The sequence below is a fragment of the Drosophila takahashii genome, chromosome 3L (assembly GCF_030179915.1).
Source record: "Drosophila takahashii strain IR98-3 E-12201 chromosome 3L, DtakHiC1v2, whole genome shotgun sequence".
Taxonomy (NCBI): domain Eukaryota; kingdom Metazoa; phylum Arthropoda; class Insecta; order Diptera; family Drosophilidae; genus Drosophila; species Drosophila takahashii.
The window spans coordinates 33811082-33838631 of NC_091680.1; the positions used below are offsets into that span (position 1 = coordinate 33811082).

The 27550-nt window shown below is 34.9% G+C and overlaps 2 protein-coding genes across 5 annotated transcripts in view; one reads left to right on the forward strand and one right to left on the reverse strand.

The window, feature by feature from the left end:
* The window catches only part of nvd (cholesterol 7-desaturase nvd), a 368336-nt gene that overhangs the window by 143637 nt on the left and 197149 nt on the right, over positions 1-27550 (forward strand). The window lies entirely within an intron of this gene.
* Positions 16985-18829, reverse strand: LOC138912935 (uncharacterized). Its single transcript, XM_070214958.1, has 4 exons — positions 18755-18829; positions 18490-18665; positions 17937-17985; positions 16985-17400 (listed from the first exon to the last, which is right to left on the reverse strand). Exons 1-4 carry the CDS (start codon positions 18816-18818, stop codon positions 17024-17026), a joined length of 666 nt encoding a protein of 221 aa, XP_070071059.1. The 5' UTR covers positions 18819-18829; the 3' UTR covers positions 16985-17023.

Genomic DNA, 27550 nt, shown 5'->3' on the forward strand with positions numbered 1-27550 from the left:
TGTCGGAACGAGCCGGATCGGACCACCATATCTTATGGCTCCCATAGGAATAATGAAAAAATAATAGAAAAAACATTGTAAAAAGTAGGCGTTTTGATTTTTACATTGTAAAAACAACCTTTTAAGTAGGCAAACCTGCAAGGGTATATAAACTTCGGCTGGCCGAAGTTAACTTCCTTTCTTGTTCTAGTTGTTTTTGCTTTACAAAAAATACTTAAACGTACAAATTTTTACATAACGTAGGTTCAGATAGTGGGCAATTTCACTATAAACATTTCTGTAAAAGCAGCATGATATTTTTTCTTTGGATCAAAAATGCATTATAGAAGAAAATATTTTTAATTAATTTTTAAACGCTGTTCACAAATGAAGATTTTCAAACTTTGCTGTGACTTTAAAATTTTAAATGCGCCCACCTCCTCGTGTGGTTGAGTTAGATTGAATTTTCCAAACCGACCGTATAAAAGAGACATGTAACTATTTAATTCCGAAAAGATTACCAAAATTGGTTGACCACTCTTAAAGATAGAAAATCCTCATTTATCAAAATAAAATGGTGGCAGGCCTGGACGTCTTTTCTCGAGTTTAGAATTACACATCTAGAATCTAGATTCTAGAGGCGTCTTTTCCCGAATTTTTATAATTTATTATAATTGAGCACAGACCCTCGAAGATATCTTAAATCAAAACATTAGATGTTTGGCGTTTTTTTTTAATTTTATGCCAAGTTTTTTTTTTAAGTTTTATCTTACGAATTTTTTAGCTTTCTGTCTTTTTTCTGCAAAATAGGCCTTTGTGTCGGCGACGACCTCCTCATTCGACTCAAACTTTTGTAAAGCGAGAGACTTTTTCAAGTTTGGAAACAAAAAAAAGTCACACGGGGCCAAGCCTGGAAATATGGTGGATGGGGTAGCAGTTCGTAGCCCAATTCGACCAATTTGGCCTTGGCGAGGGCGGAAGTGTTTGTAGTCCGGAGTGAGCAAACGCGGCACCCATCGCCCCAACAGCTATCTCATGCCCAAAATTGCATGCAGGATATGACCCACGCGGTCTTTTGACATGCGTACTGTCTCAGCTATCTCGCGTATCTTCAATCGGCGGTCTGCCAAAACGAGATCGTGGACTTTTTGGACTTTATCCTCCGTGGTAGCCGTTTTCGGGTTACCTGGGCAAGGCTCATCAAAAACCGAAGTGCGACCACGTTGAAACTAGTTAAACCAATTGTTGACGGTCGCCATCGAAGGAGAAGAGTCACCGTACACAGCATCCAAGCGCTCTTTGATTTCGCTGCGTGATTTCCCTTCAAAAAAAAAGGATCGAATCACAGACCGATATTGCTCTTTCTCCATTTTTCTAAAATCCGCAGACACGTATGATGACACACGCTGGCAAACCAAAACTACGAGTCCGATTCGGCTGAAATTTCGACAATAGCCGTCTACTAGAATGTACTACACGTTAGAAAAGTTTTCTGCGATAGTGGACTGCCCTCGTAATGACAATAGGCCTGCACATTTTAATAAAGACCATTTTGCTGACCTGTGTAATTAATATAAAATCAGATAACACTAGTTTATAGCCAAAAGCTCCACAGAAATTGATTGCAAATTTTGTTGGTATTGGAGCCCTAGATCACATAAATACCACTAATTTTTATACCCTTGCAGAGGGTATTATGATTTCAGTCAGAAGTTTGCAACGCAATGAAGGAGACGTTTCCGACCCCATAAAGTATATATATTCTTGATCTGTCCGTCCGTCTGTCCGTCTGTCCGTCTAGTGTCTTAGTTTTCAAGCTATTGGGATAAAACTTTCCCAAAAGTCTTCTTTCTATTGCAGGTAGTATATAAGTCGGAACGAGCCGGATCGGACAACTATATCATATAGCTCTCATAGGAACAATCGGGAAAAAAAATGTAAAAAAATTATATCTACTATGATATTTTTCCCAAAAAAGCAGTATTTTTCTTTCGCGGTTGTGGGGGGGGGGGGGTGTCAAACGTCATTTTAGACCATAAGTATGTTCGCCAATATGGCTTAGAATTCTTTCTATGTATTTCTGCCGGGATTTCGGCGTCTGTATGAACGAATCGCGATACCTTGATCTTGGGCAGCTGCCAGCGTTTCCTTAAAAGCTTCCCAAGATGTCTGCAGTGGCATCGGCAGCGACTCGTCCCAGTCTAATATTCGAAGCCACAGTTTCTGTAACAACATTTTTGCCCTTGTCACTAGGGGGCACAATAGGCCAAGCGGATCGAAAAGTCCGGCAGTCACCGACAGTATTTTTCAGGAAAGCGTCATTCAACCGAAATTGAAAGTAATCTTTACCCGGCAACCAAACCCCGCCAAGGGTTCTAGTTTCGTATGAGTCTGCCGTTAGCGGCATGACAGCGCTTTCAGATGCGGACAACTCTGGGCAGTTAGAAAACCACTTTGCCAATTCAATACCTGAGAAACTTCGCCTCGAAGGCTTAACAGGTCCTCAACGCATATGGCGCCAGTCAACAAATCGTTAACATAAATATCATTCTGAATGACCTAGGCGGCCTCTGGACACGAATCCTGCGCGATCTCTCCAAGCCGCATTAAGCACCGAATCGCCAGATAGGGTGCTGGCGAAGTTCCACAGGTCACGGTGTTCAGCTTGAAGATTTGTAGAGACTCAGATGGATCTCGTCTCCACACTATGAGCTGAAAGTTTCGGTCAGCTTCGTCAACCATTACTTGACGATACATCTTTATTACGTCTGCTGCAAGCGCAAAGTTTTGCAGTCTGAACCGAAGCAATGTCGAATACAGCTCCTCTTGAATGGTGAGGCCAACCATCAAGATGTTATTTAACGCGACCTGCGTCGATGTACGGCTCGAGGCATCGAATACCACTCTCAACTTTGTCGAGGAGCTTTGAGGTCGCAGCACGCATTGGTGTGGAATGAAATAGTGCGGACTGTCTGGAATTTTATTGTTAGTGGAAGACATATGGCCCATCGCTTCATATTCTTCCATGAATTCCAGATACATCTTTTTTAAAGAAGGATCTTTGGATTATCTTCTTTCAAGCGACAAAAATCTACGTTTCGCAACTTCATATGATGAACCAAGAGTGTTTGGGTCAGATTTGAATGGCAGACGAACCGAAAATCTCCCGGGCGACAATCTTTGATTATTTTTCTCAAAGTGTTGCTCACAAAGTTGCTGCTCAGGAGTATGGACCTTGGCCTTGGGCGGCAAGGTTGCAGGGTTGTGTCGATTAACTCCAACACTTCCTTCTGGCAGCTGAGATGTACCAACTTTTCCGTATTTCTTATTTCACATCTCCATGACACTATCCAGCCGAGAACTGTTTTCTGCAAAATGGGAAACTCAGGCCCTTGCTTTATCTGGCCGACTGACAAAAGTTCAAAGAACGAGTCTGCGCCTATAAGCATATCTATTTTTGGAGCGTGAAGAAGAATGGATCTGCCAATTGAATATTTTCAGGCACCCTCCAGCCGCTGGTGATCACCGTTTGATCCGGATGATAACCAGAAATATTTTGTAATATGTAAAATTCGGACGACAATTGACTGCTACCCTCTCGCGACTTGAAAATTATGTGTATTTTCTTGGTTGCTTGAGCATTAGTTCCACCAATGCCCCGCTAGCTCAAACACACGTCCTCTCTGTTAATCTGGAGTCTCTTGTGAACCAGAATCGAGCAACGCTCGAGCCAAAACTAATTTGCCACTTTTTATACCCTTGCAGAGGGTATTATGATTTCAGTCAGAAGTTTACAGCGCACTGAAAGAGACGTTTCCGACCCCATAAAGTATATGTAGTATTCTTGATCAGCATCACTAGACGGGTCGATCTAGCCATGTCTGTCTGTCTGTTCGTCTGTTTCTACGCAAACTAGTCTCTCAGTTTTGAAGCTATCGGCTTGAAACTTTCCCAAAAGTCTTCTTTCTATTGCAGGTAGTATATAAGTCGGAACCGACCGGATCGGACCACTATATCTTAAAAAAAATTCCTGCTTGGTGTTTTTATACCCTTGCAGAGGGTATTATGATTTCAGTCAGAAGTTTGCAACGCAGTGAAGGAGACGTTTCCGACCCCATAAAGTATATATACTCTTGATCAGCATCACGAGACGAGTCGATCTAGCCATGTCAGTCTGTCCGTCTGTCTGTCTGTCTGTCTGTCCGTCTGTCTGTTTCTACGCAAACTAGTCTCTCAGTTTTTGAGCTATCGGAATGAAACTTTCCGAAAAGTCTTCTTTCTATTGCAGGCAATATATATGTCGGAACCTGAATTTTTTTAACGTTTTCTTTTCCGGCTCTTCCTATGGGAGCTATAAGATATAGTTGTCCGATCCGGTCGGTTCCGACATATATACTACCTGAAATAAAAAGAAGACTTTTGGGAAGGTTTCATCCCGATAGCTCAAAAACTGAGAGACTGGACAGAGGGACATGGCTAGATCGACTCGTCTAGTGATGCTGATCAAGAATATATATACTTTATGTGGTCGGAAATTTCTCCTTCACTGCGTTGCAAACTTCTGACTGAAATCATAATACCCTCTGCATGGGAATAAAAATCGGATCACTATATCATATATCTGCCATAGGAACGATCGGAAAATTAATGGGAAAGTAATAGGAAATAAATTTAGCTTCTTTGGTTTTTATTGTATTCTTTTCTACTCTAGGATATGACTCTTTTTAGATATCCTTTGTTGGTAAAGGATCACGTCGTGGTCACCAATGTTTGTGCCTACGCGAATGTAAACACACAGACAGGTCTGCCGAGGAACAGTGATAGTTCGCACTGTCGGCACGGAGACGCTTTGGAGGTACAAGTCTTCTTCCCGGAGGGCCGAAAGTAAGACCGCGGAGTTAATAAGATGGGATGATAACTGATTTATTATGAATTTGGTACCAGCTTATATATTACTTGGATATGCGGAAGTTTAGTGGACAGAATAGCAAAGATAGGTGTGTTCTAGAGTAGGTCAGTGAAATTCATTACGGTAACAAATTGCGTAGTAGTTCGGCTGACACTGCAGAAAGTGCTGACTGCTTGGCGGGTCTTGACTTTGTAGAATATGCTGATCAGTACTTATACTCTACTCCGTATACTCTACATTTAACAAAAATCGGAGGACTTTATATAGCTGACATAGGGAAGGATAGAAAAAATAATGTCAAAATAATACAAAATTTAAAATTTTTGCGATTTGTAAGTTAATAGGAATAATCTGCAAGGGTATATAAGCTTCGGCTGGCCGTTGCTAGCTTCCTTTCTTGTTGTTTATACGCTTACGATGGCTGTGGCAAGAATAACTCTATCCGATGCAGTCGCATGCAAAACATGCGAAGTGGATGGAGTATTCTGCAAGAGCGTGGGCTGAGGAGAGTGCAGCAATGTATGGACTTACACACCCTGCATCTTTTCGATTTGTTAATGCATAAAGGAGCCTTTTTACGAGATCGAATCTTTGCTGAACTGTTAGGGCAGCAAAAGCAGTGCAATTTCCTCCTTGATGTTCTGCCCAGTTGCAAAACACACATACTTCGGGGTTGTCCATGGCAGCAAAAAACGAAAAACTCCTGGTTCCATTCTTATTAGGATAAGCCTGGCTCTGCTGAACAATTTTTGGCTTACGCGCTTCTTCGGCAACCATATGCTGATAGCTTCCTCCCAAGAGGAAGCAAAGTATAATCTGACTGTTCTTCCCATTTTCTTTTTGTTCCTGCATCGACTTTGCCTATTACAACATGGATAAGGATGGCATTCGTAATACGTTTGTCATCCCCAATGGACAAGAGAGAATCGTACAGCGCTGTGACTGTGGGGATCAGGTTTCTCAAGGCTGTAGCTGATGGCTGGGAAATCTTTGGCAGATTAAACCGTGTCGATATATTGTCAAAGAAAATTAAACAATCATCATTAAGAAAGTGTGGTACTCACACGGGTACGTGATAGAATGTCACGGGCTGTTGTCACGTCCAAAAGAAACAGCTGAAAGCAAGCACCCTTGAAAAGGGATCCCTTTGCTTGCCACTGAGAAACAAACTCCCACCCCAATAACAAAAAGAATATGTAAATTTTAAATTCAAGTATATTTATATTTTTTTTTTTTAACTTTTTGACCTGAAAGAAATATCTGAAAACGAACACTCATCCCCCTAACAAAAGAATATGTTAATTTTAATTTCAAATATATTTTTATTGTTTTATTTATTTTTTATTTGTAAATTTAAGGTTAAGATTTTTGTATTTCTTTATTAAATTAATAGCTTTAATTCTAATGTATGGTGCCTGGTGACATTGACATGTATCCAGGCCCTCTCTTACGTCATCGTCGGCCCAGGGACATGTTAGCATATGTACACCATACCTAGTTTCTCTCTCACCGACTCGATCCATCTGTTGAAGATTGGAGAAAATCATCTCCAGGAACTCCCGATGATCCTCAAAAATGAAGTCACCAAATTCTTCGAGGAATTTGGTGATTTCATTACACACGTGGTTGTTATTCATTCTGCTGCTGTTTCTTGTTGTTTCTTGATGTTGTTATTCATTCTGCTGCTGTTTCTTGTTGTTTCTTGATGTTGTTGGTGCTGTTTGACTGTTGATGATGTTGTTGCTTGTTGATTTTTGGTTGTTGTTTAGGTGTTTGTTGTATAGTTGATTTTTGGTTGTTGTTTAGGTGTTTGTTGTATAGTTGATTTTGGTTGTTGTTTAGTTGTTTGTTGTATAGTTGATTTTTGTTGATTTGGTTCGTTGATTTTGGTTTGTTGATTTTTGGTTGTCGTTTTGTTGCTGTTCCAAACTTATGTTGCTGCTGCTGATATTATTAATCCAGACTTTCAATTCGAACTGAAGGTTCTTCCCAGTAACTTCTCACTTTTATCCCCTCTTCATATGGGGAGCAAAAATTTTCCACCACCATCCCTTCCCTCGCGATCATCCCTTTGAGAAAATTAGTTAGACAAATGCAAATGTGACTAGAAACCGAGTAGTCAACAACCTGGTTGCTAGGACACGGTTCACTTTCACCCCTCCCTCGCCATCAAATATTCGATGGAATCAACCAATGAAAATAATGCAAGTCTAATTTCTTATATTAAATTTAAGGAAAATATTTTCATCAACCAATCAATTCGTTGCAACTCTAATTATACCCGTTACTCGTAGAGTAAAAGGGTATATTAGATTCGTGCAAAAGTATGTAACAGGTAGAAGGAAGCGTTTCCGACCCTATAAACTATATATATTCTTGATCAGGATCACTAGCCGAGTCGATCTAGCCATGTCCGTCTGTCCGTCTGTCTGTCTGTCTGTATGAACGCTGAGATCTCGGAAACTACAAAAGCTAGAAGGTTGAGATTTTCCACGCATATTCTTGGGCTTCCTACGCAGCGCAAGTTTATTTTAGCCGAGTGCCACGCCCCCTCTAACGCCCAAAATCGCCCACTAACGATTTTTAAATGTGTCTGCCGCCCACACCTTTTAAGATTTCCGAGAAGTATAAATGCAATTTTGTTGTGTATGTTTATACCTATCGAAATGTAGAAGATATTTTTCAAATCGGACCATTCATTAAAAAGTTATACGCAATCAAAATTTATATATCTATCTCCCTCGCACTCCCTTTAGCTGAGTTACGATTATTAGTCGGGACACCAACCCGAGTACCTCGTTCGCACTCCCTTTAGCTGAGTGACGGGTATTAGATAGTCGGGACACGAACCCGACTATAGCGTTCTCTCTTGTTTCTTATAAGGTGTGTTTCAAAATTATACGACACCAACACACTTATTTTTTGAAAATTTGTAGCGTTGTTGTTGTTTATAGAAAGCGAAACATTTAAATGCAGATCGAAAGAAGAATGTATGATGTATACGAAAAAAAATACCACGCGTCCTTGATCCTCTTTTTAAGGACTTACCGCTAATTTTTCGAAATATAGTCCTTTTTTGGCTATGTGCGATCGTTTCATAATTATACGACACCATCGATTTTTTCCGGTTCCAATGATCAAACTTGACCGAAATTTTTTTTCTGGTTAAATATAAACTAAAAGGTTCCATTTTGAGAGTAATCCAGCCCAAAGGTCCTTTCAATCTTCAACCCATACATAAATATTGAATATGTCTCTCTACACCTTAAAAAAGTACTTTTTCGAAGTCATATCCCACAATTCGTCTTAACTTTTGTCTGGTCAATATTCTTAACACCTTTTAATCAAATAAGAATCCTGTTTAGTTCATTACGTGCACGAAACAGACCTCCAAAATAATTTTTTAAAGAACTGCCCGTTTGGAACAAAACCTGTTTTATTCCAAAAATATTTGATTATGGGCGATACTTTCTGTCAAAATGCAAAAATTTGTTCTTCAAAACCTTAATAAACTTTCCACATTTCACGATTGGAACATTTGAAATGCGAACCACAGTCTGCGCCCCCTTAATGAAATCTCATGCAGAAAACACTCAAATTCATATGAAAAAATTTGGAACAAACTTTAAAGTGGCGCGGACTGGGGTTCGCATTTCAAATGTTTCAATCGTGAAATGTGGAAAGTTTATTAAGGTTTTGAAGAACAAATTTTTGCATTTTGACAGAAAGTATCGCCCATAATCAAATATTTTTGGAATAAAACAGGTTTTGTTCCAAACGGGCAGTTCTTTAAAAAATTATTTTGAAGGTCTGTTTCGTGCACGTAATGAACTAAACAGGATTCTTATTTGATTAAAAGGTGTTAAGAATATTGACCAGACAAAAGTTAAGACGAATTGTGGGATATGACTTCGAAAAAGTACTTTTTTAAGGTGTAGAGAGACATATTCAATATTTATGTATGGGTTGAAGATTGAAAGGACCTTTGGGCTGGATTACTCTCAAAATGGAACCTTTTAGTTTATATTTAACCAGAAAAAAAATTTCGGTTAAGATTGATCATTGGAACCGGAAAAAATCGATGGTGTCGTATAATTATGAAACGATCGCACATAGCCAAAAAAGGACTATATTTCGAAAAATTAGCGGTAAGTCCTTAAAAAGAGGATCAAGGACGCGTGGTATTTTTTTTCGTATACATCATACATTCTTCCTTCGATCTGCATTTAAATGTTTCGCTTTCTATAAACAACAACAACGCTACAAATTTTCAAAAAATAAGTGTGTTGGTGTCGTATAATTTTGAAACACACCTTATTAAATTTAAGGAAAATATTTTCATCAACCAATCAAAACTTTGAATTTTTTAATTTTCAAACTAAAGTTTAGGTTCATACTAATAACACAGGCCGACAAAATGTGACATGGGTCGTTGTCCAGGCCTGCCACCATTTTATTTCGATAAATGAGGCATTTCTAAGCATAAGTTTCCACTACGTCTATAGTCCATCAGCTCTGGTATTTGCGGTATCTTTAAAATAAGAAAATCACAAATTTTCATCGTCCTTTGGGATATATTTTCAAGAGTGGTCAACCAATTTTGGTAATCTTTTCGGAATTAAATAGTTACATGTCTCTTTTATACGGTCGTTTTGGAAAATTCAATCTATCTCACCCACAAGAGGAGGTGGGCGCATTCAAAATTTTAAAGTCACAGCAAAGTTTAAAAATCTTCATTTGTGAACAGCGTTTAAAAATTAAATAAAAATATTTTCTTCAACAATGCATTTTTGATCCAAAGACACCTTATGTCCTTAATTTTTAAGACACTCATCAGGTTTTTGTGAATTGTTTTGGAGTTTTTAAAATTGTTTTTCTTACTTCCTTCACAGTGACGATTCACAAACAGTGCCTAAACCTGTCACTATTTCACGTAACGCATAACTATTTTTGAGCACAAGTAACCCTTGCTCTACAAATATTTATACATGGGCATAAGTTAAAAGCTGGAGGGGGATTACGCTTCAAGCATTTCAGCCCCCAAAAATTAGTAGGCTACGCTCATGTGCTTATATTCAAAGCAAAACTACTTAGATCGTTTAGAAATATGTGATTTAAAATTGTGACAGGTTTGGGCACTGTTTGTGAATCGTCACTGTGAAGGAAGTAAGAAAAACAATTTTAAAAATTCCAAAACAATTCACAAAAACCTGATGAGTGTCCTAAACAGTAAGGACATAAGGTGTCTTTGGATCAAAAATGCATTGTTGAAGAAAATATTTTTATTTAATTTTTAAACGCTGTTCACAAATGAAGATTTTTAAACTTTGCTGTGACTTTAAAATTTTGAATGCGCCCACCTCCTCTTGTGGTTGAGTTAGATTGAATTTTCCAAAACGACCGTATAAACAGACGTGTAACTATTTAATTCCGAAAAGATTTCCAAAATTGGTTGACCACTCTTGAAGATATATCCCAAAAGACGAACAAAATTTGTGATTTTCTTAAATTAAAAATACCGCAAATACCAGAGCTGATGGACTATAGGCGTAGTGGCAACTTATGCTTAGAAAAGCCTCATCTATCGAAATAAAATGGTGGCAGGCCTGGACACCGACCCATGTCACATTTTGTCGGCCTGTGTAATCTATCCTCAAAGTTATATTTAAGCTAGAATTTAACTAAATTCAGATAAGTGTTTTCAAATTTCTTGAAGTGAACTACTCTTTTTACTAGTTTCGAAAAACAGTAAAGTGTTTGAAAAGTGGCTTTGTGAGAACAATTAAATTACAATTACAAATTAACTAACTTAACAACTGACTTTGTGAAAGAAAATAAAAATATTGTGAGTCACGCCGTCGTTTCATCCCGGTGGGAGTTCAATGGAATCACCATGCACGAACCGCGAACCACAAGATGAACGCTTTGGTACCTTTGAATGGAAGAATCAAAAAGATTTCGTATGGATTCAAGGGTCGAATCCCTCATTATATGTTTGTTAATGAAGGAGAGAAATTAAGATACCCGGAAGAGTTCCTCTTCGAAGCAGGAGTGGCTTTAAAATCTCATTTACTTAATGTGCTTCAAAGCTACATTTCCGGTAAAGTTAATTTTGAGCTTTTTTGCGGAATATATGCTCGTGAAAGATGATGATTTAAAAACGGAGACTAAACAATTCCAAAGCCAAATGGAAGTTGTTACAAGCCACTCGGATTTAGACCGCATATTCACCAATCACTCAGACCATCTGAAAATAAAAATGGAAGAGTTTCAGGAAAGGGATAGCGGGTGGACCCTACTCCGCATAATTCGATTGGAAATGAATTTCAATCAATTTAAACCGCTTTCTGGATCCTCATTTATCCCAACACCACCCAAGCAAAAAAGCAATAATTAATGTTCAAAATAAGAATGATTCATACAGCTTTAAATGGACTTTGATTTCGGCACTTACAAAGGTAACAAGTAACCCTAGTGTAAGCTACACCTGGGTAAGAATTTCTCAACTGCGCATATGAAATTTTAGATTTTCTTCAAACTCAGGTACTTTGAAGAGTTTGCCTTGGTTATCATCTGTGATTTTTTTGAAATTTTTTGGTGTCCATTTGTGGGCGCTATGAATTTTTGAAGTTAAGAACTTAAAAATTGTTCTCAAACTTCAAATTAGTATATCTCAAGAACGGCTTAGAAGAACAACGTGCAACTTTACACGTTTTTAAATGTGTACTGGGGGAATTAGTTTTTGGATATGATGAGCAAAGTGAAACTATAATTGGACCTCTTTATCAATCTGGAGTTTAAAAGCCGACGCACATAAATATACTTTTCCTGGAAGGAAACGGATTCGGTCACTACACATGGATAACAAATATTTCAAAGTATGAATTTTACTCGTTATAGATATACTTTTACTTATTATGTTACATTACTTGTTTTATTTTTCTTTTATTTAACATACTAATGACTTCACAAAGAGGATCACATAATGGACGGTAATGGTTTTGCAATACCTGCTTAAATTTTTCATCAACTGCAAGTCACGCACTTCGCCACAAGGAGCTTTGCAGTGGAAAGGTTGTCACTCTCCCAAACCCATATAAATCGACATTGAAGTCTGCGTCATCAACTAAAAGTTCCGTTCGCAATGTATGCAGATTTCGAGTGAGTACTTCGACGTAAAAATATTGATGTAAGTCCTAAACATGAACATGTACCAATTTCATATGCTTACTTTATAAAGTGTGCATATGATTCTAGCTTAGATAAATTTGTAATGGAAACGGGAGGTAATTCCCTTGTAAATAACTTAAAAACTATTCATAAAAATTATTTGAGTAAAATTGTTCCCATAGTAATGAATCCACAGGACGAATATGATTTTGAGTTTGCCCTCAATTGTCATATTTGTGAGAAGGCTTAAGCGGATGATAGGGTTCGAGATCATTGTCATTATACAGGTAGATACAGGGGTGCAGCTCATTCTAGATGTAATTTAGATATGAAAAGGTATAATTTTATCCCAGTTTTCTTCTACAATTTCTGCAAGTATGATTGTCACTTGTTTATCAAAGAATTAACATTAATACCTGGAGAAACTGAAGTTATTCCCATAAACAAGGAGCACTTCATTTCAGTAATGAAAAAAATTGAAAATGAATGTGGAAACAGTTTTGAGATAAGGTTTCTAGACACATTTAGATTTATGTCATCTAGTCTAGATGCCTTAGCGTCCAATTTAGAAGATGATCAACTTAAATCTGTAAGATCACATTTTAATTGTGAAAATGAATTTAGGCTTATGCGGAAGAAGGGTGTATTCCCATATGAATATCTTGATTCAGAGCATAGACTAGAGGAAACTAGTTTACCATCAAGAGACCAATTTTATAATCAGTTTACTGAAAAGCATTGTTCTCAAGAGGATTATAGTCATGCTGTTAAAGTTTGGACACAATTTTCCTGTAAATCTCTAAAGGACTATCTAGAGATTTATTTAAAAACTGATGTATTATTATTAACTGACGTTTTTGAAATTTTCCGTTTAATTTGCATGAAAATTTATTCTCTTGACCCAGCTCATTTTTATACAACACCTGGCTTATCTTGGCAGGCAATGCTGAAAACCACCCAAATTGAGTTACAGTTAATAACTGATATTGATATGTATAAATTTATACAAAGTGGAATTCGGGGTGGTTTGGTACAATGCTGTCACAGATATACTAAAGCAAATAATAAATAAAAATAAAAGTGATTATGATGCTAGTAAAGAGTCATCATTTTTAATGTATTTAGATGCAAATAATTTGTATGGTTGGGCAATGTGTCAACCTTTACCTTACCAAGGGTTTAAGTGGTTGTCTCCCATAGACATAGTAATAGTAGAAAATATTCCAAGCGATGGACATTATGGATATATTTTAGAAGTGGATTTGGACTATCCATACAGTATCCATGATTTACATAGTGATTTACCGTTTTGTTCAACAACAAAGTTAGCCACTAATAGCGAAAAAGTAAAAAAATTAATTGCCGACCTCGGAAATAACAAAAATTATATCATTCGTTATAAAAATTTACAGCAATGTTTGCTTAATGGGTTGCAGCTAATAAAAATTCATAGAGGGATACGTTTTAAGCAAAAACCTTGGCTCAAAACGTATATAGACCTTAACACCCAATATCGTCAAAAAGCTTAAAATTCATTTGAAAAAGATTTTTTTAAATTACACAGGTACACAGACAAAAATTTCCAGGAACCATTTCAAGTTTTCCATGATATTTGGGTGCTCCTGAGTAAAAGTCCCATACAAAATTATTTTCCATCACCTACAGGTTCCGCGGAATACCTAAGAATACAAAAAACCGATGTTTTCCGACATTTTGAATTACGTGGCCAATATAAGTGGACTTACCTTTATTATTTTCGGTTGGACCTACTCTCAATACATCACGGCACTACTAAAAAATAGTCTCAATCGTGAAGCATTGCCCATGTCTTTGGAATTCGACGCCAAAGTTGAAACTCCCAAAATTTTCAAAATTTGTGAGATGAAAAAACAATTCTGAGAATTAAATTTTGAATGGAACTAATTTTAAATATTCATTGAATCGATTGTTTATTGAATTCTTTAATTTCGGTTTTTAAGCGTTTTTATGAGGACATTTTATTGGATTTATTAAACAAATAAAACCGCTTTTTTGATTTTATTATCTACTCCTATTTGCTGTCAAATTTCAAATAAGTCAAGGCAACCTATAGAATGCGAGTAAATATGTATCTTTTTATATATAATATAAATTTACATTTATATTAAATAAAAAGGTCTTCCGAACATAATATTTTTAAGACAGCTTAGTAGCCAGCGATAATCCTTACATATTTAAGTTCAGTCAAAAAGAAAAAATGGCCCCAAAAGACTCGTGTAAGTCATCTCCAAACTATTTTTGCTATGTTTGCGGATTATTTATTTCAATTAAAAGAAGAAGACCAATTAACCAAACAATATGCAGGAATTACAAGATTGTATTCAACATGGAAATACAAAATCAAGATAAAACGTGGGTACCCAAGTCATGCTGTGACAAATGCAGACTTGATATGGAAGCAGCACGCAAAAATATTAGGCAGATGCCATTTTCAAGACCTTCAATATGGATAGAACCAAAAGACCACATCACAGACTGCTTCTTTTGCTTGACCAACATTAACGGTTTCAATGAAAGTTCGAAAGACTCCATTATTTATCATGGATTTATCATTCACTTGCCTCATCCTGTTTCTGTATTTCTATATTAGTTCGAAAATAAAATAAGATATATTAGTAAACTAAAAAAATAATTAAATGTTCTTACTATTGACTTAAAAATAAGAGGTTTTGCATTTCCTTTTTTTTCTGAGCCCTGAACTTGAAGATTCCCTTAATAATCCCCAGCAGTAATCAGCCAACATTGATGGACTCCACTTTCCTTGGTACCTCTTTTCTATGGTAGCGATTTTATATATTATATATAAAAAGATACATATTTACTCGCATTCTATAGGTTGCCTTGACTTATTTGAAATTTGACAGCAAATAGGAGTAGATAATAAAATCAAAAAAGCGGTTTTATTTGTTTAATAAATCCAACAAAATGTCCTCATGAAAACGCTTAAAAACCGAAATTAAAGAATACAATAAACAATCGATTCAATGAATATTTAAAATTAGTTCCATTCAAAATTAAATTCTCAGAAATGTTTTTTCATCTCACAAATTTTGAAAATTTTGGGAGTTTCAACTTTGGCGTCGAAATCCAAAGACAATTCTTCACGATTAAGACTATTTTTTAGTAGTGCCGTGAAGTATTGAGAGTAGGTCCTACCGAAAATAATAAAGGTAAGTCCACTTATATTGGCCACGTAATTCAAAATGTCGGAAAACATCGGTTTTTTGTATTCTTAGGTATACCGCGGAACCTGTAGGTGATGGAAAATAATTTTGTATGGGACTTTTACTCAGGAGCACCCAAATATCATGGAAAACTTGAAATGGTTCGTGGAAATTTCACAAAGTTTAATTTTGTGTTCCTGTGTTATTAAATAATGCAGTCTACGGTAAAACCCTCGAAAATATCGAGAATCGCGTTGACATTAAAATAGTTTGTGATTGGGATCCTCCACAGAATAATAATATTAATAAAAGTGGTCGTAAAAAATTATGTGCACGAGATTAAATTACATGGATACAGATTCCTTTATCTATACAATTAAAACCAGGAACCGAAAATAACTGTTATTGTATTTTTCTTACAAAAAAAATCACGCACTTAGAAGGGTCATACAATTTTTTTTAATACACCATTATTTTTATTAGCTTTTGTAGTTTACAAATCCGTAATGATTTTTATTTTTTGATTTTTATAATAAAACTCAAAAAATAACTGTTATTTGTTGATTTTTATGAATAACAGTTATTCCCTTGACATTTTTGAAAAAATTAAATAATTAAAAAAAACATGCTAACCATGTTTTATATAACTTACTAAAAATGTATTAAAAAAAGAAACCGCGCATATTTTATAAATATATATTTTTTTAATTTATTTTACCCATAAAATCGCCAATAATCAAGAATAACTGTTATTTGTCAACTTTTATTATAAAACTCAAAAAATAACAGTTATTCTTTGAGTTTTACTTTACAAATCAGAAAATAACTCTTAAAGTGTGGTTTTTAAAATAAAACTTATAACAGTTACGGTCCCTGATTAAATCTGAAGATTTTTATAGAGATATTCGGAATGATATAGAATTCAAATTTGATACATCTGGTTATTCCGAAAAAAAAGAGCCAACTTATATAATTTTAAAATATGCAATAAAGCGGTATTTTAAAGATGAGCCTCATGGTAGACCAATGTCAGAGTTTGTTGGTCTCCGTCCTAAGGTTTATTGTTATAAATTTGATTCTATGGACAAATCGTTTATGAAATCTAAGGGAGTAACGAGAACAGTACTAGAGTATCTAGATATTGAAAAATATAAAAAGGTTCTTTTCACTGAAAATCGAATGTATGGCGGCATGTCAGTTTTTAGATCTAAAAATCATACCATAAATACTTACAAAATAACAAAAATAATTCTCGATGGTAATGATACGAAGAGAAAAGTTGAGGGTGATAAAATGTCTACACTCCCTTATCATCATAAGGGTTTAATAGAAAGGGAACTCATATCAAATGTTCAAATCCTTGAGGGAGAGTCACTTGTTTTGGGGAGACAGGTAGATGAAATAGAAAGTCTTGAATTCCAGACTGAGCAACAAAAAACTTTACTCAAGTTGAACATGATTTACTTTACAAGTCGCTTGAACTTGAAATGTTTTACAATGAATTGCCCCCCGATCCCAAAAAAACAGAAACAATTTTAGATTTAACGATGCAAAATAATTATTTAATTAGTAAGTTTGATAAAATGTGTTGAACAATAAAAATTAACAAAATTTATATAAATCTTAAGCAATATATATATAAATGCTTATATTTTGTTAGTATAACATTAAGTTGAACGAATAACAAATACATTTCAATAAATTGAGTATTAAATATAAAATATTTGGGTGTGTTTGTAATTTTTTTTTTTTTTGAAATTTTTTATAAATTGGGTGAGTATATTTTATTTGATTGGTTTTGTACCCGTTGCCCATATAGATAATTCCACAGTTCTAATTCATGTGGGTTCATTTTAGCTTTAGGTTCAGAATCCCTGTCTTGAACAGGTTCATCTTCTTCTTCAGCTGATTTTTCTTCCTCGTTTTTTTTCCCTATCTGTTTTAGATAATAACCCAACTCTACTTGTTCAGGAGTAATTTTATTATTTTCAATACTCTCATCGCTATTGCTTAAGTTAATGTTTATATTTTGGTGATAAAGTTGTGTGATGTCATCATCAGTTAAATTAAAACTAGAAATATTATTAGAAATTGAATTTACTGAAACTACGTTAGATCCTAAAAGGTGAACATATTCAACTGAAATGAGAAAAAAACAAGAAAGGAAGCTACCTTCGGCCAGCCGAAGCTTATATACCCTTGCAGATAAAGCAATACTCACTCGGTGCAGTTCCAGGGATTCCAGATTCAGTGTTCCTATTTTTGAATTTTGTTTTTAATTAGTCAAGAATTAAAACGCCTACTTCCTACAAATTAACAAGAATTTTCTTATATATGTTTGAATATTCCTATGGGAGCCTTAAGATATAGTGGTCCGATCCGGCTCGCTCCGACATATGTACTACCTGCAATAGAAAGAAGACTTTCGGGAAAGTTTCATCGCGATAGCTTTAAAACTGAGAGACTAGTTCGCATAAAAACGGACAGACGGACAGACGGACATGGCTAGATAGACTCGGCTATTGGTGCTGATCAAGAATATATATACTTTATGTGGTCGGAAACGTCTCCTTCACTGCGTTGCAAACATCTGACTGAAATTATAATACCCTTTACAAGGGTATAAAAACGAATTAATGAAATGAAATAATATATACTAAAGTAAATTAACTTACCTTTTGTTTTGTTTATTATTTTATTTCCTTGAGGAATTTTTTTATCCTTCTGAAATAAATAAGTAATATGTTATCCCTAATTCATATAAAAGTTGTTGCGGTTCAACAACTCGCTACACTCTAATAGACATAATTTTCCCCCATCAGAGTCTATACCACTCAAGTCTAGTTCCTCAATTGTTATAACCTCTCTTTTACTTATCTTGGGTGAAGGTGGTAAATCTATTGTTTTTGGTAGAAGTGGATAGTAAAATAATTCTTCATAAATTTCTACACAGTTTATTTGAATCTTATACATCTCTAGATGGGAATGTTTTTTTAACCTTTTTGAAACGTAATGACACTGGATTCTTAAAGTGAAAAGGTCCTTATAACCGAGTTTATAATATCTATCGAAACCTCTGTTTCCTGTTACAATAGTTCCGCCCTTTCTATTTTCCCTTTCAAGCAAGTCTGATTTAAACTTCTCTAACAATTCTTTTTTAAGAAAAGAATATTTTTTTTCTACACTACGCTTCTCTGTTATATTTAAAATTTTTGACTCTTTACTTACATTATCATTATTACCATCTTCTTCATTTAGTGGCGTCAATGATTGCTTGGAGGGTGACGACAAATCATTGTACTCATCATAAATTTGAAAATTAGCTGGTGGGGGTGTTGATGATGATGTTGCTTCTGTTGATGATGATGTTGCTTCTGTTGTTGTTGCTTCTGTTGTTGTTGTTTCTGAAATTAAATATCATAACAAAAGTTAACAAAAATCGAAAAAGGAAAAAAAAATGTATTTTGTGATTGTTATTGATATTGGTATTTACCTTGTGGTGCTTCGTCGTCTTCATCTTTTTTTAGTTTCCTCTCTTCTGTAATATTGCTTGCCATTGTTGTTGCTTCTGAAATTAAATATAAAACATATAGAAAAACAATACAAAGTTTGAGTTTTAAATTTTTCACTTTTTTACGAGCAATTCGAGCTGCAATTTTTCAGCGTCTTGTCTTGCTTGCGATCGCTACTGAAAAAATCATAAGCGCCCCAGTGGTATTTATTTAGTATTTTCAGTATATAACTCTTATGTAAACGAATAAAGGGATGGGGCATTCATTCATAAATATGCTGGCGAACCAGTCCAACAAAACAGAAACAATATATACCAACCTTGAGTAAGCATTCTTATCGCCCTCCACACGCCCTCCACAGAAAGCAGAACATTCTTATCGCCCTCCACACGCCCTCCACAGAAAGCAGAACATTCTATCAGACTTTGCGTGTGCGTATGTGGAAAATATTTTTTGACTTTGTATACGTAGGGTGCGGCCTTTCGATGCGGGCGATTGTGTCTGGAAACTATTTTTGATGATGTGTACTTACATGAGCATGCGAGTCTGAACATAATTATAGAATCCACTTGTATTGGATGACCTTCGAAGACTTTGCGTGTGCGTATGTGGAAACTATTTTGACTTTGTATACGTAGGGTGGTGAGGGATTTTGGCTGGAGACTATTTTTGAATTTGTACATAAGCTGTTACATGTGCATGCGGGTCTGAACATATTTATTTTTCTGTTGCTGAGTTGATTAGTATATATTCTTCTTTGTAAAATCCACCTTGTATTGGAGTACCTTCAAAGTCTTCCAACAAGTATGTGGTAGGGTATGTGTTTTTCACACTTATTATTTTAAAAATTTCTGTAGTCCAATTCGGTGTATACCCCTTTTCAAACACATGTTTATATTTACTGATGCGTACATAATCTCCATTACGCAATTTCCCCACACTAAACATTTAGAGATGATTGTAGGCTGTTTTCAAAATGTGTTTTTCATTGGAAGAATTGACGTCTATTGGGGCGACCTTAATTGTTCTATGTGGTCTTTTGTTGTATATATCAATTAATTATACCCTTGCAGAGGGTATTATGATTTCAGTCAGAAGTTTGCAACGCAGTGAAGGAGACGTTTCCGACCCCATAAAGTATATATATTCTTGATCAGCATCACTAGACGAGTCGATCTAGCCATGTCCGTCTGTTCGTCTGTCCGTCCGTTTCTACGCAAACTAGTCTCTCAGTTTTCAAGCTATCGGGATCAAACTTTCCCAAAAGTCTTCTTTCTATTGCAGGTAGTATATAAGTCGGAAAGAGCCGGATCGGACAACTATATCATATAGCTCTCCTAGGAACAATCGGGAAGAAAAATGTAAAAAAATTATATCTTGGGTGATTTTGAGCCTATAACATCCCACTTTTGGAAATGTCATTATACCCTTGTAGAGGGTATTATAATTTCAGTCAGATGAAGGATGAAGGAGACGTTTCCGACCACATAAAGTATATATATTCTGGATCAGCACCAATAGCCGAGTCTATCTAGCCATGTCCGTCTGTCCGTCTGTCTGTCTGTCTGTCTGTCCGTCTGTCCGTTTCTATGCGAACTAGTCTCTCAGTTTTAAAGCTATCGCGATGAAACTTTCCCGAAAGTCTTCTTTCTATTGCAGGTAGTACATATGTCGGACCACTATATCTTAAGGCTCCCATAGGAATATTCGAACAAATATAAGAAAATTCATTGTAACTTTGTAGGAAGTAGGCGTTTTGATTCTTGACTACTTATGTATAAACAAAATTAAAATAGAAACGCTGAATCTGGAATTCCTGGAACTGCACCGAGTGAGCATTACTTTATCTACAAGGGTATATAAGCTTCGGCTGGCCGAAGGTAGCTTCCTTTCTTGTTTTTTATCTAATTCTGAACTTCGAATAAAATTTTTTCAAAATCGGACGATAGTCGTCCATCATATAGCTGCCATAGGAACGATCGGAAAATTAATGGGAATATAATAGGAAATAAATTATTGCTTCGTTGGTTTTTATTGTATTCTCTTCTACTCTAGGATATAACTCTTTTCAAATATTTTCGAATTTCGATTTTAATTTTATCAAAATCGAACTACTATATCATATAGCTGCCATTGAAACGAACGCAAAATTAATGAGAAATAATAAGAAAATTAACATTTTTGCGATTTGTAAATTAATAGGAACTACCTGCAAGGGTATATAAGCTTCGGCTGGCCGAAGCTAGCTTCCTTTCTTGTTTTTTATACATATCAACCAACTTGTATGTTTTGCTAAAACTAAATTTACGCCACATAAGTTCCTTCAAACTTCTGTTGAAGCGTTCCACAATTGAAGCTTTTACAATTGAATAGGTAGAATAATGGTTTATTCCATATTGTTTCATTAACGCGTTAAATTGGTTGTTAAAAAATTCAGTTCCATCATCCGTTTGTAAATTTTTTGGTGTTCCACGTCCAGATTTGAAAATTTTTTCCATTGCCATTGAGACATCTTTAGCGCTTTTTGATTTTATTGCTTCTCCCCAGGCATATTTACTTAAACAATCCACAACAGTCAAAATATAAAAATATCCTCCGTTAAGCTTTGAATAAAAAATACCCAATTTATCACTCATATTTTTTTTTTGGTAGTAGAACTTTCTTTCTATTGGAGTTGCAGTACCTTCTATTTCAACTGTCTGTGATTTTAAAACTAATTTCGGTTGAGTAACATATTTATAAACATAGCTCTCAATACTATTAATCTTTGTTACCATATTGGATAGGTTTTTATCAACATTATCAACCCTCCCATTATTAACTTAAACTAAATTTTCCAAAGAAGTTATTTTAGAAAGTCTTCGGTTAAGGGATGTATTTATTTTCGTATTAAGGTCTCTCTTTAACGTCTCCAAGTTTTCATCGACATATTTGTACGTCGTTGCATCCGAATAATCTATTGGGTTCCCACAATTTTTAATTCGTTTCTGTTGGGTATTCAGGTTTTCGTCGCCATCAATGTACAACCCCACAACAGTTTTAATATCCCTTTTTAAAATATCTGTGTGCTCTTTTTCGCCTGAAAAGTGACCAAACTTGTCTACAGACATTTTGTTTATAAGGTAATTTAAAGTTTGTGAACCTTATTTATTCAATTAATTTATAATTTTAGCCTCTCGCAGTTCTTCTATTATAGACATGATCTCGTTATTGTGATTAGTGTTGCCAGCGGACTTTGAAGCTATTAAAAGCTGCAATCTTTCAACTAATTCATTGACGTCATCCCAATAAATATAATTGGGTTTTGCTCTTTGTAGGGACATGTATCCAAATCTCTTTTTATTTAATTTTTTTTTGTTTTGATTGAATTGGGGTGGATATAGCTGAAGGAAGTATATTTTCATTGTTCATTAACTCTTTAATAATGTTTGTATACTTGTATCCTCTGGTTCCTTTTATTCGCTTATTTGGATCAAAATCTATTCTATGTGCACTTGTCTCAGTAATGATATCTTTAAAATTTTTCAAGTCTGTGGCACTGAATTGTGTGGGTTTATTATGAACAATCAGAGAATAAAGCCCAGGAGTCAAATCCCACGTGCTACCACTTGATAATTGAATTTTATTATGACTTATATGTAATTCACTATTCCCCAAATTTAAGGATTTGGGGGTTGATGAACTTTTTCTAGGTCCATAAGCATTGTCCAGAACTTTATTTCTCGATAGACTGCTAATATTAAAATCATAGTCTGCATGAATTAGACTGCTTGCATCTGCTTCTTTTTCTAGCTGTGTTTCTAAAGGTGTTTCTAGCGGTGTTTCTAGCGGTGATCCCAATTCAATATGTGACTGTGAAAAAAATTTATCATCTGAGTCACTGGTAACATCATCATTATAAATTTTTGTTTCTTCATTTCGGCTATGATTATCATCATAATCGTAATCATGATCATCATCGTCATCATACCTTAATTGATGTTTACTGCATTTTGTGATTTAAAATGTTTTAGATCATTGAACTTTTTCTTTAATGTATTTCTCGTTTTAGTAAGCTGACTTAAAATAAATTGACTCATTTTGGCTACTTTCAAAACTTTCACCACCGTCAGCACAAAAGATGTAATACCAGTTTATGAACTATACTTTACAGTGTTACATTTCATACCAATGAAAGTTATAAAATATATATATTATTTAATAAATAATATATATAATATATATATTATTTAATAAATAATATATATAAATAAATAATATTTATATGATTTTATTTTTGGCTGAAAAAGAATCATTTTACTGTTGATGCAGTTTACATTTTACATTTTGTTTACATTTCCTCTTCAAATAAAAGAATTTAATGTGGGTGTGTGCATGTTTTATTGAGTATAATAAATGATTATGTACAAATGTTATAAAAATTACAAAGTGATAAGTGGATTAAACAATTGTATTTAACTCTAGTTGCAGGGAATCATTGCTTCTTTTTATAACTCGATATTCCTTGTCCTTGAGCAACTTAGGATGACCATCTTTCATAGTGTTATATCTCTTAGGTAGATATAGAATATATTTATCAAGTTCCAAGGCAATGGAGTCCCCATAAACAGTTTTCTTCCTCTGCGCATTAATAATTGGGTAGCTGACGTTTATACCCATCTTGTTTTGTGATAGCTTCAATGCTCGCGTGTTGAACTCCTTTAAAACCCCGCCTCGAAGAATTTCCTTCTCCATAATGGCGTCCAGCTCACTTTCTGATGGAATTGGTTGATTCATGATGTTGTTGTTAGTTTGAAGTTTGTCCTTGAAGAAGGTGGTTTAAATGAGAAGCAAGCTGATCGACTTGACAAGTTAATGTTAAAGTTCTTACTGTAAAGTCTAAACGATTTCCGAGCTCATTTTATACCAGTTCTCAGACCGAGATTTCCATAGCAACAGGTTGTTGCTTTTCCACCCATTTTGTTCTTCCACCCTTGTTGTTTTTCCACCCTTGTTGTTTAAAAGTCGTTAAATCAGTTACTTTATTTGAATGAAAGCAGGAATTTAATGCACAGGTGTCCACAATTGTATGTTCCAAAACGTTGTACCTGTTCATAGTTATATTTGATTTTATCCCCTAAGTATTTTACAACTTCTTTTGGTGGTTGTAAATTTCCAAAACTATCAAAATAGAATATGTTGTTTTTGTTTTTGTGGTAAGCTACCCAATGTGTACCCCTTGATTTCGAGTCACCCAAGTTAATCACTCCACTCTCATTATTTTTAGGTGTTTTAGGGAGAGAGTCTCTCATAAACACGCCCCTAAAATGCGGTATATTTCTTTGAGCAAATTCCATTATATCTATATTTGTTAATGCTCTTTTGGGTAGCTGACCAATTAGTTTTTTTGTTTCTTCATTCTCCCACCACGACTGTTGTATGGTTTTAGGTATAAGCCGTAACCATTTTTATGGGGTTTTAAGTATAGACCTTCACCAACGGAAACTTCTTCCATCTTTCGGTTGTGTCTTTTATTTTCTTCTAGCTGTTGCTTAGCAATTTTTGCGTTTGTTATTAATTTTGCTACACTAAAAGTTCCTGAAGCTAAACTACCTATAGCACTTAATGCAGTTAAGATGGGTACCAGTGGTAAAAAACCCCCCATTTTGGGAATATTAATTATTCGAGGAACTTTAACGTTTTTCTTAGATCCGATTGAATTATGTATTGCTTTACGTGCAATTTTAATTGCATTAACCACATCCAGGGGTTTTCGTTTTTTCAATTCCCGACTCGCTTCTCTTACAACAGATGATAGTCTATTTATTTTCATCCTCCTACGCTTCCTCTTCTTCTGTTTTTTCTTATTTCGCTTCCGAACGCCCATTCCAAAATGTTTCTTTGCTTTCATAATATAAGTTACAAAATATGCTGCTGCTCGCTCCTTAAGAGAACTATCCTTCGCCTTTACTCGCTCCCAAGCCTTGTTAATTAATTCAGAGTCTGCCTTATGTCGATTGCTTAGATCCTTGTTTTGTGAATAGGCATATCGTGAACCTTGCAAGCTTTATCCAACTGATTAATTCCCTGATCTCCACGCTGTTATCGCTCTGCAAGCTTTGTACCGGGTCCACAATAGTTATATCCAGGAATGTGAAACTCAATCGGAAGAGAATCTATTAACTTATTAATAAGACCACTTCCACGTTTATAAAAACGATTCCCCATTATATATTGTCTTTATTCATTGAAGATTTATCACGGAATAAACATATTTATAATAGGATGCGATTAATAAAGCAAAAAAATAACATTCTTGTTCGTAACATTGAGAACGTGAATAATGTTAAACAACCACCACGTCACAGTGAATTATTACCAAACACAATTAGAGCTCTTGTGGTTGGTCCATCCAACTGCGGGAAAACTAATGTAATTATCAGTCTAATTGAGAGTCCAAATGGTTTGAGATTTATAAATATATACGTGTTTTCAAAGAGTCTATACCAACCGAAATATGATTACTTGGAAAAGCTATTAAAACCGATTAAAGGTATGGGATATCATACATTCTCTTAGAATAAAACTGTTTTACCACCCACCGAAGCAAAAAATAATTCAATCATGATTTTCGACGATGTGGCTTGTGAGAAACAAGATAATATTCAATCATATTTCTGTATGGGTCGTCACAAAAATATTGATTCTTTTTATTTATGTCAAACATATACACGGATATCAAAACATCTTATTATTATGTTTAAACAGGATGATTTAAATATGCGACACATATTTCGGGATCATATCATCCCTGACATGAATTATGAGACATTTACGAAAATTTGTCAAAACTGTTGGGTGGATAAATATGGATTTTTATTTATAAGTAAGGATGACAATATTGATAAGGGACGATATAGAAAAGGATTTGACCAATTTATTCTTCTTTAATTTTAATATAAGTTTGGGTTGAACAACAGATTTCAAAATGGTTAGATCATTGACTCTATCAGTGAATGGAAATAGTTCCGTTATAAACACAGTTTATTTTCCACCAATTGAATTAATCGGGAAATATGAGTGTGCGCTAGTTGAGTTTAACATGTACAACTCAATTCCCAACGTGGATGTAAATAACAACCTCTTTCATATTGGTCATAAAGTTATTATTATTCCCACCGGCTCCTATGAACTCAACGATATTTCTCAATTTATTTACAACAAGTTAAAGGATTATACTTTAATAAGGAGAGGTCAATAGGTCATTTGATTGGTTTTAAGCAATATAGTGAGAGGCTCTTAAGTTGATAATATACCAAATCACATATTACATGAGTTTGCAATTTCGGTTCCACCGGGCTATAAAATGACTGTGACACCACACAATCTCATCTATTTACCTATTAACTGCAGAGAAATAAGTACTCTCTCAATACATATCGTTGATCAGAACGGAGATTTATTGAACTTGCGTGGTGAAAACGTAGCAATTCGCATACATATTCGCGCAATAGAATGATAATTTACAATAAAAGCAACGGTATACTTCATCAACCGCGCACTAGCAGTTGTAAAGCTAAAGGAACAGGATTAAATCGAAAGGGTCTTACATTAAAAAACAAATTGTTTTTAAAATCACTGGGCTTCAAAATTCAAATCTGATAATAATAATAATAAGAAGCATTTAAAATGAATGAAATTTTAAATGTTCGTGAGAGACCGTTTTCAGATGAAAGTATTTCGAAAAAGGAATATCATACATATTCCTCATATCATCAATCATTTAAAGCAAATGATGAAATGCGTATTCGTATTCAAAATCAGCACTTGTATGTACTCCCTCACGAAAGCTATCTTAATTTTCAAGGAGTTGTTAAGAGAGTAGCAGTCGATGGTACAAGCACCACTGATAATATCGATGTTTCGCAATAATTGTATTTCAAATTTTATTGATGAAATTAGATATGAAATAAATGGATACGAAATTGATAGAACACGGTTTGTTGGCATGAGCAGCACACTTAAAAATTATCTATCGGAAAGTCGTCAGGATAGTCGCAAACTTTTAAATGCTGGATGGAGTGGTGGAAATGATATTATTACAAAAGGTAATTTTAATTTCTCGCTACCCTTAAAAAATGTAATGGGGTTTGCTGAGGATTATAGAAAAGTTTTACTGAATTGTAAGCATGAACTTGTACTTTTGCTGACAAAAAAATCTGGATGATGTATATGTTAAAAACAAAGGAAACCATACATATGTTTTGGAAATGACTAATATTAGCTGGAAAATCCCTCATGTAACACCCAGTGATGCTGCAAAAATTAAAATGTACGATATAATAAAGAGTGGCGTAAATTTACCGATAGCTTTCCGTAGTTGGGATACAACTACAATCAACACGTCTGGAACTTAAAGATAGGAAGTAATAGAGAACGACCGAGATTTGCCATTATAGCCTTCATGTTAAATGGAGAACTAATTACAAATAATTTATCCAACCTGAAATCCCACTTGAATTCAGAAACGTATCCATATGATGACTTAATTGTAAACTTTGAAAATGAAAAATATGCTCACCTTTATGATATGTATGCAATGTTTCAAGAGAGTTATTACAACCGCCCTGCAGAACCATTTTTATCACCGGCAGAAGTTAAAAGTAAACCTATTATTGTAGTTGACCTTTCAAATCAAAATGAAACAGGTAAATCGGGACCTATCGACGTGAGAATTTCAATCGATTTGAAAAAAGCAAACAATGAAAACACTGAAGCATATTGTCTCCTTATTCACG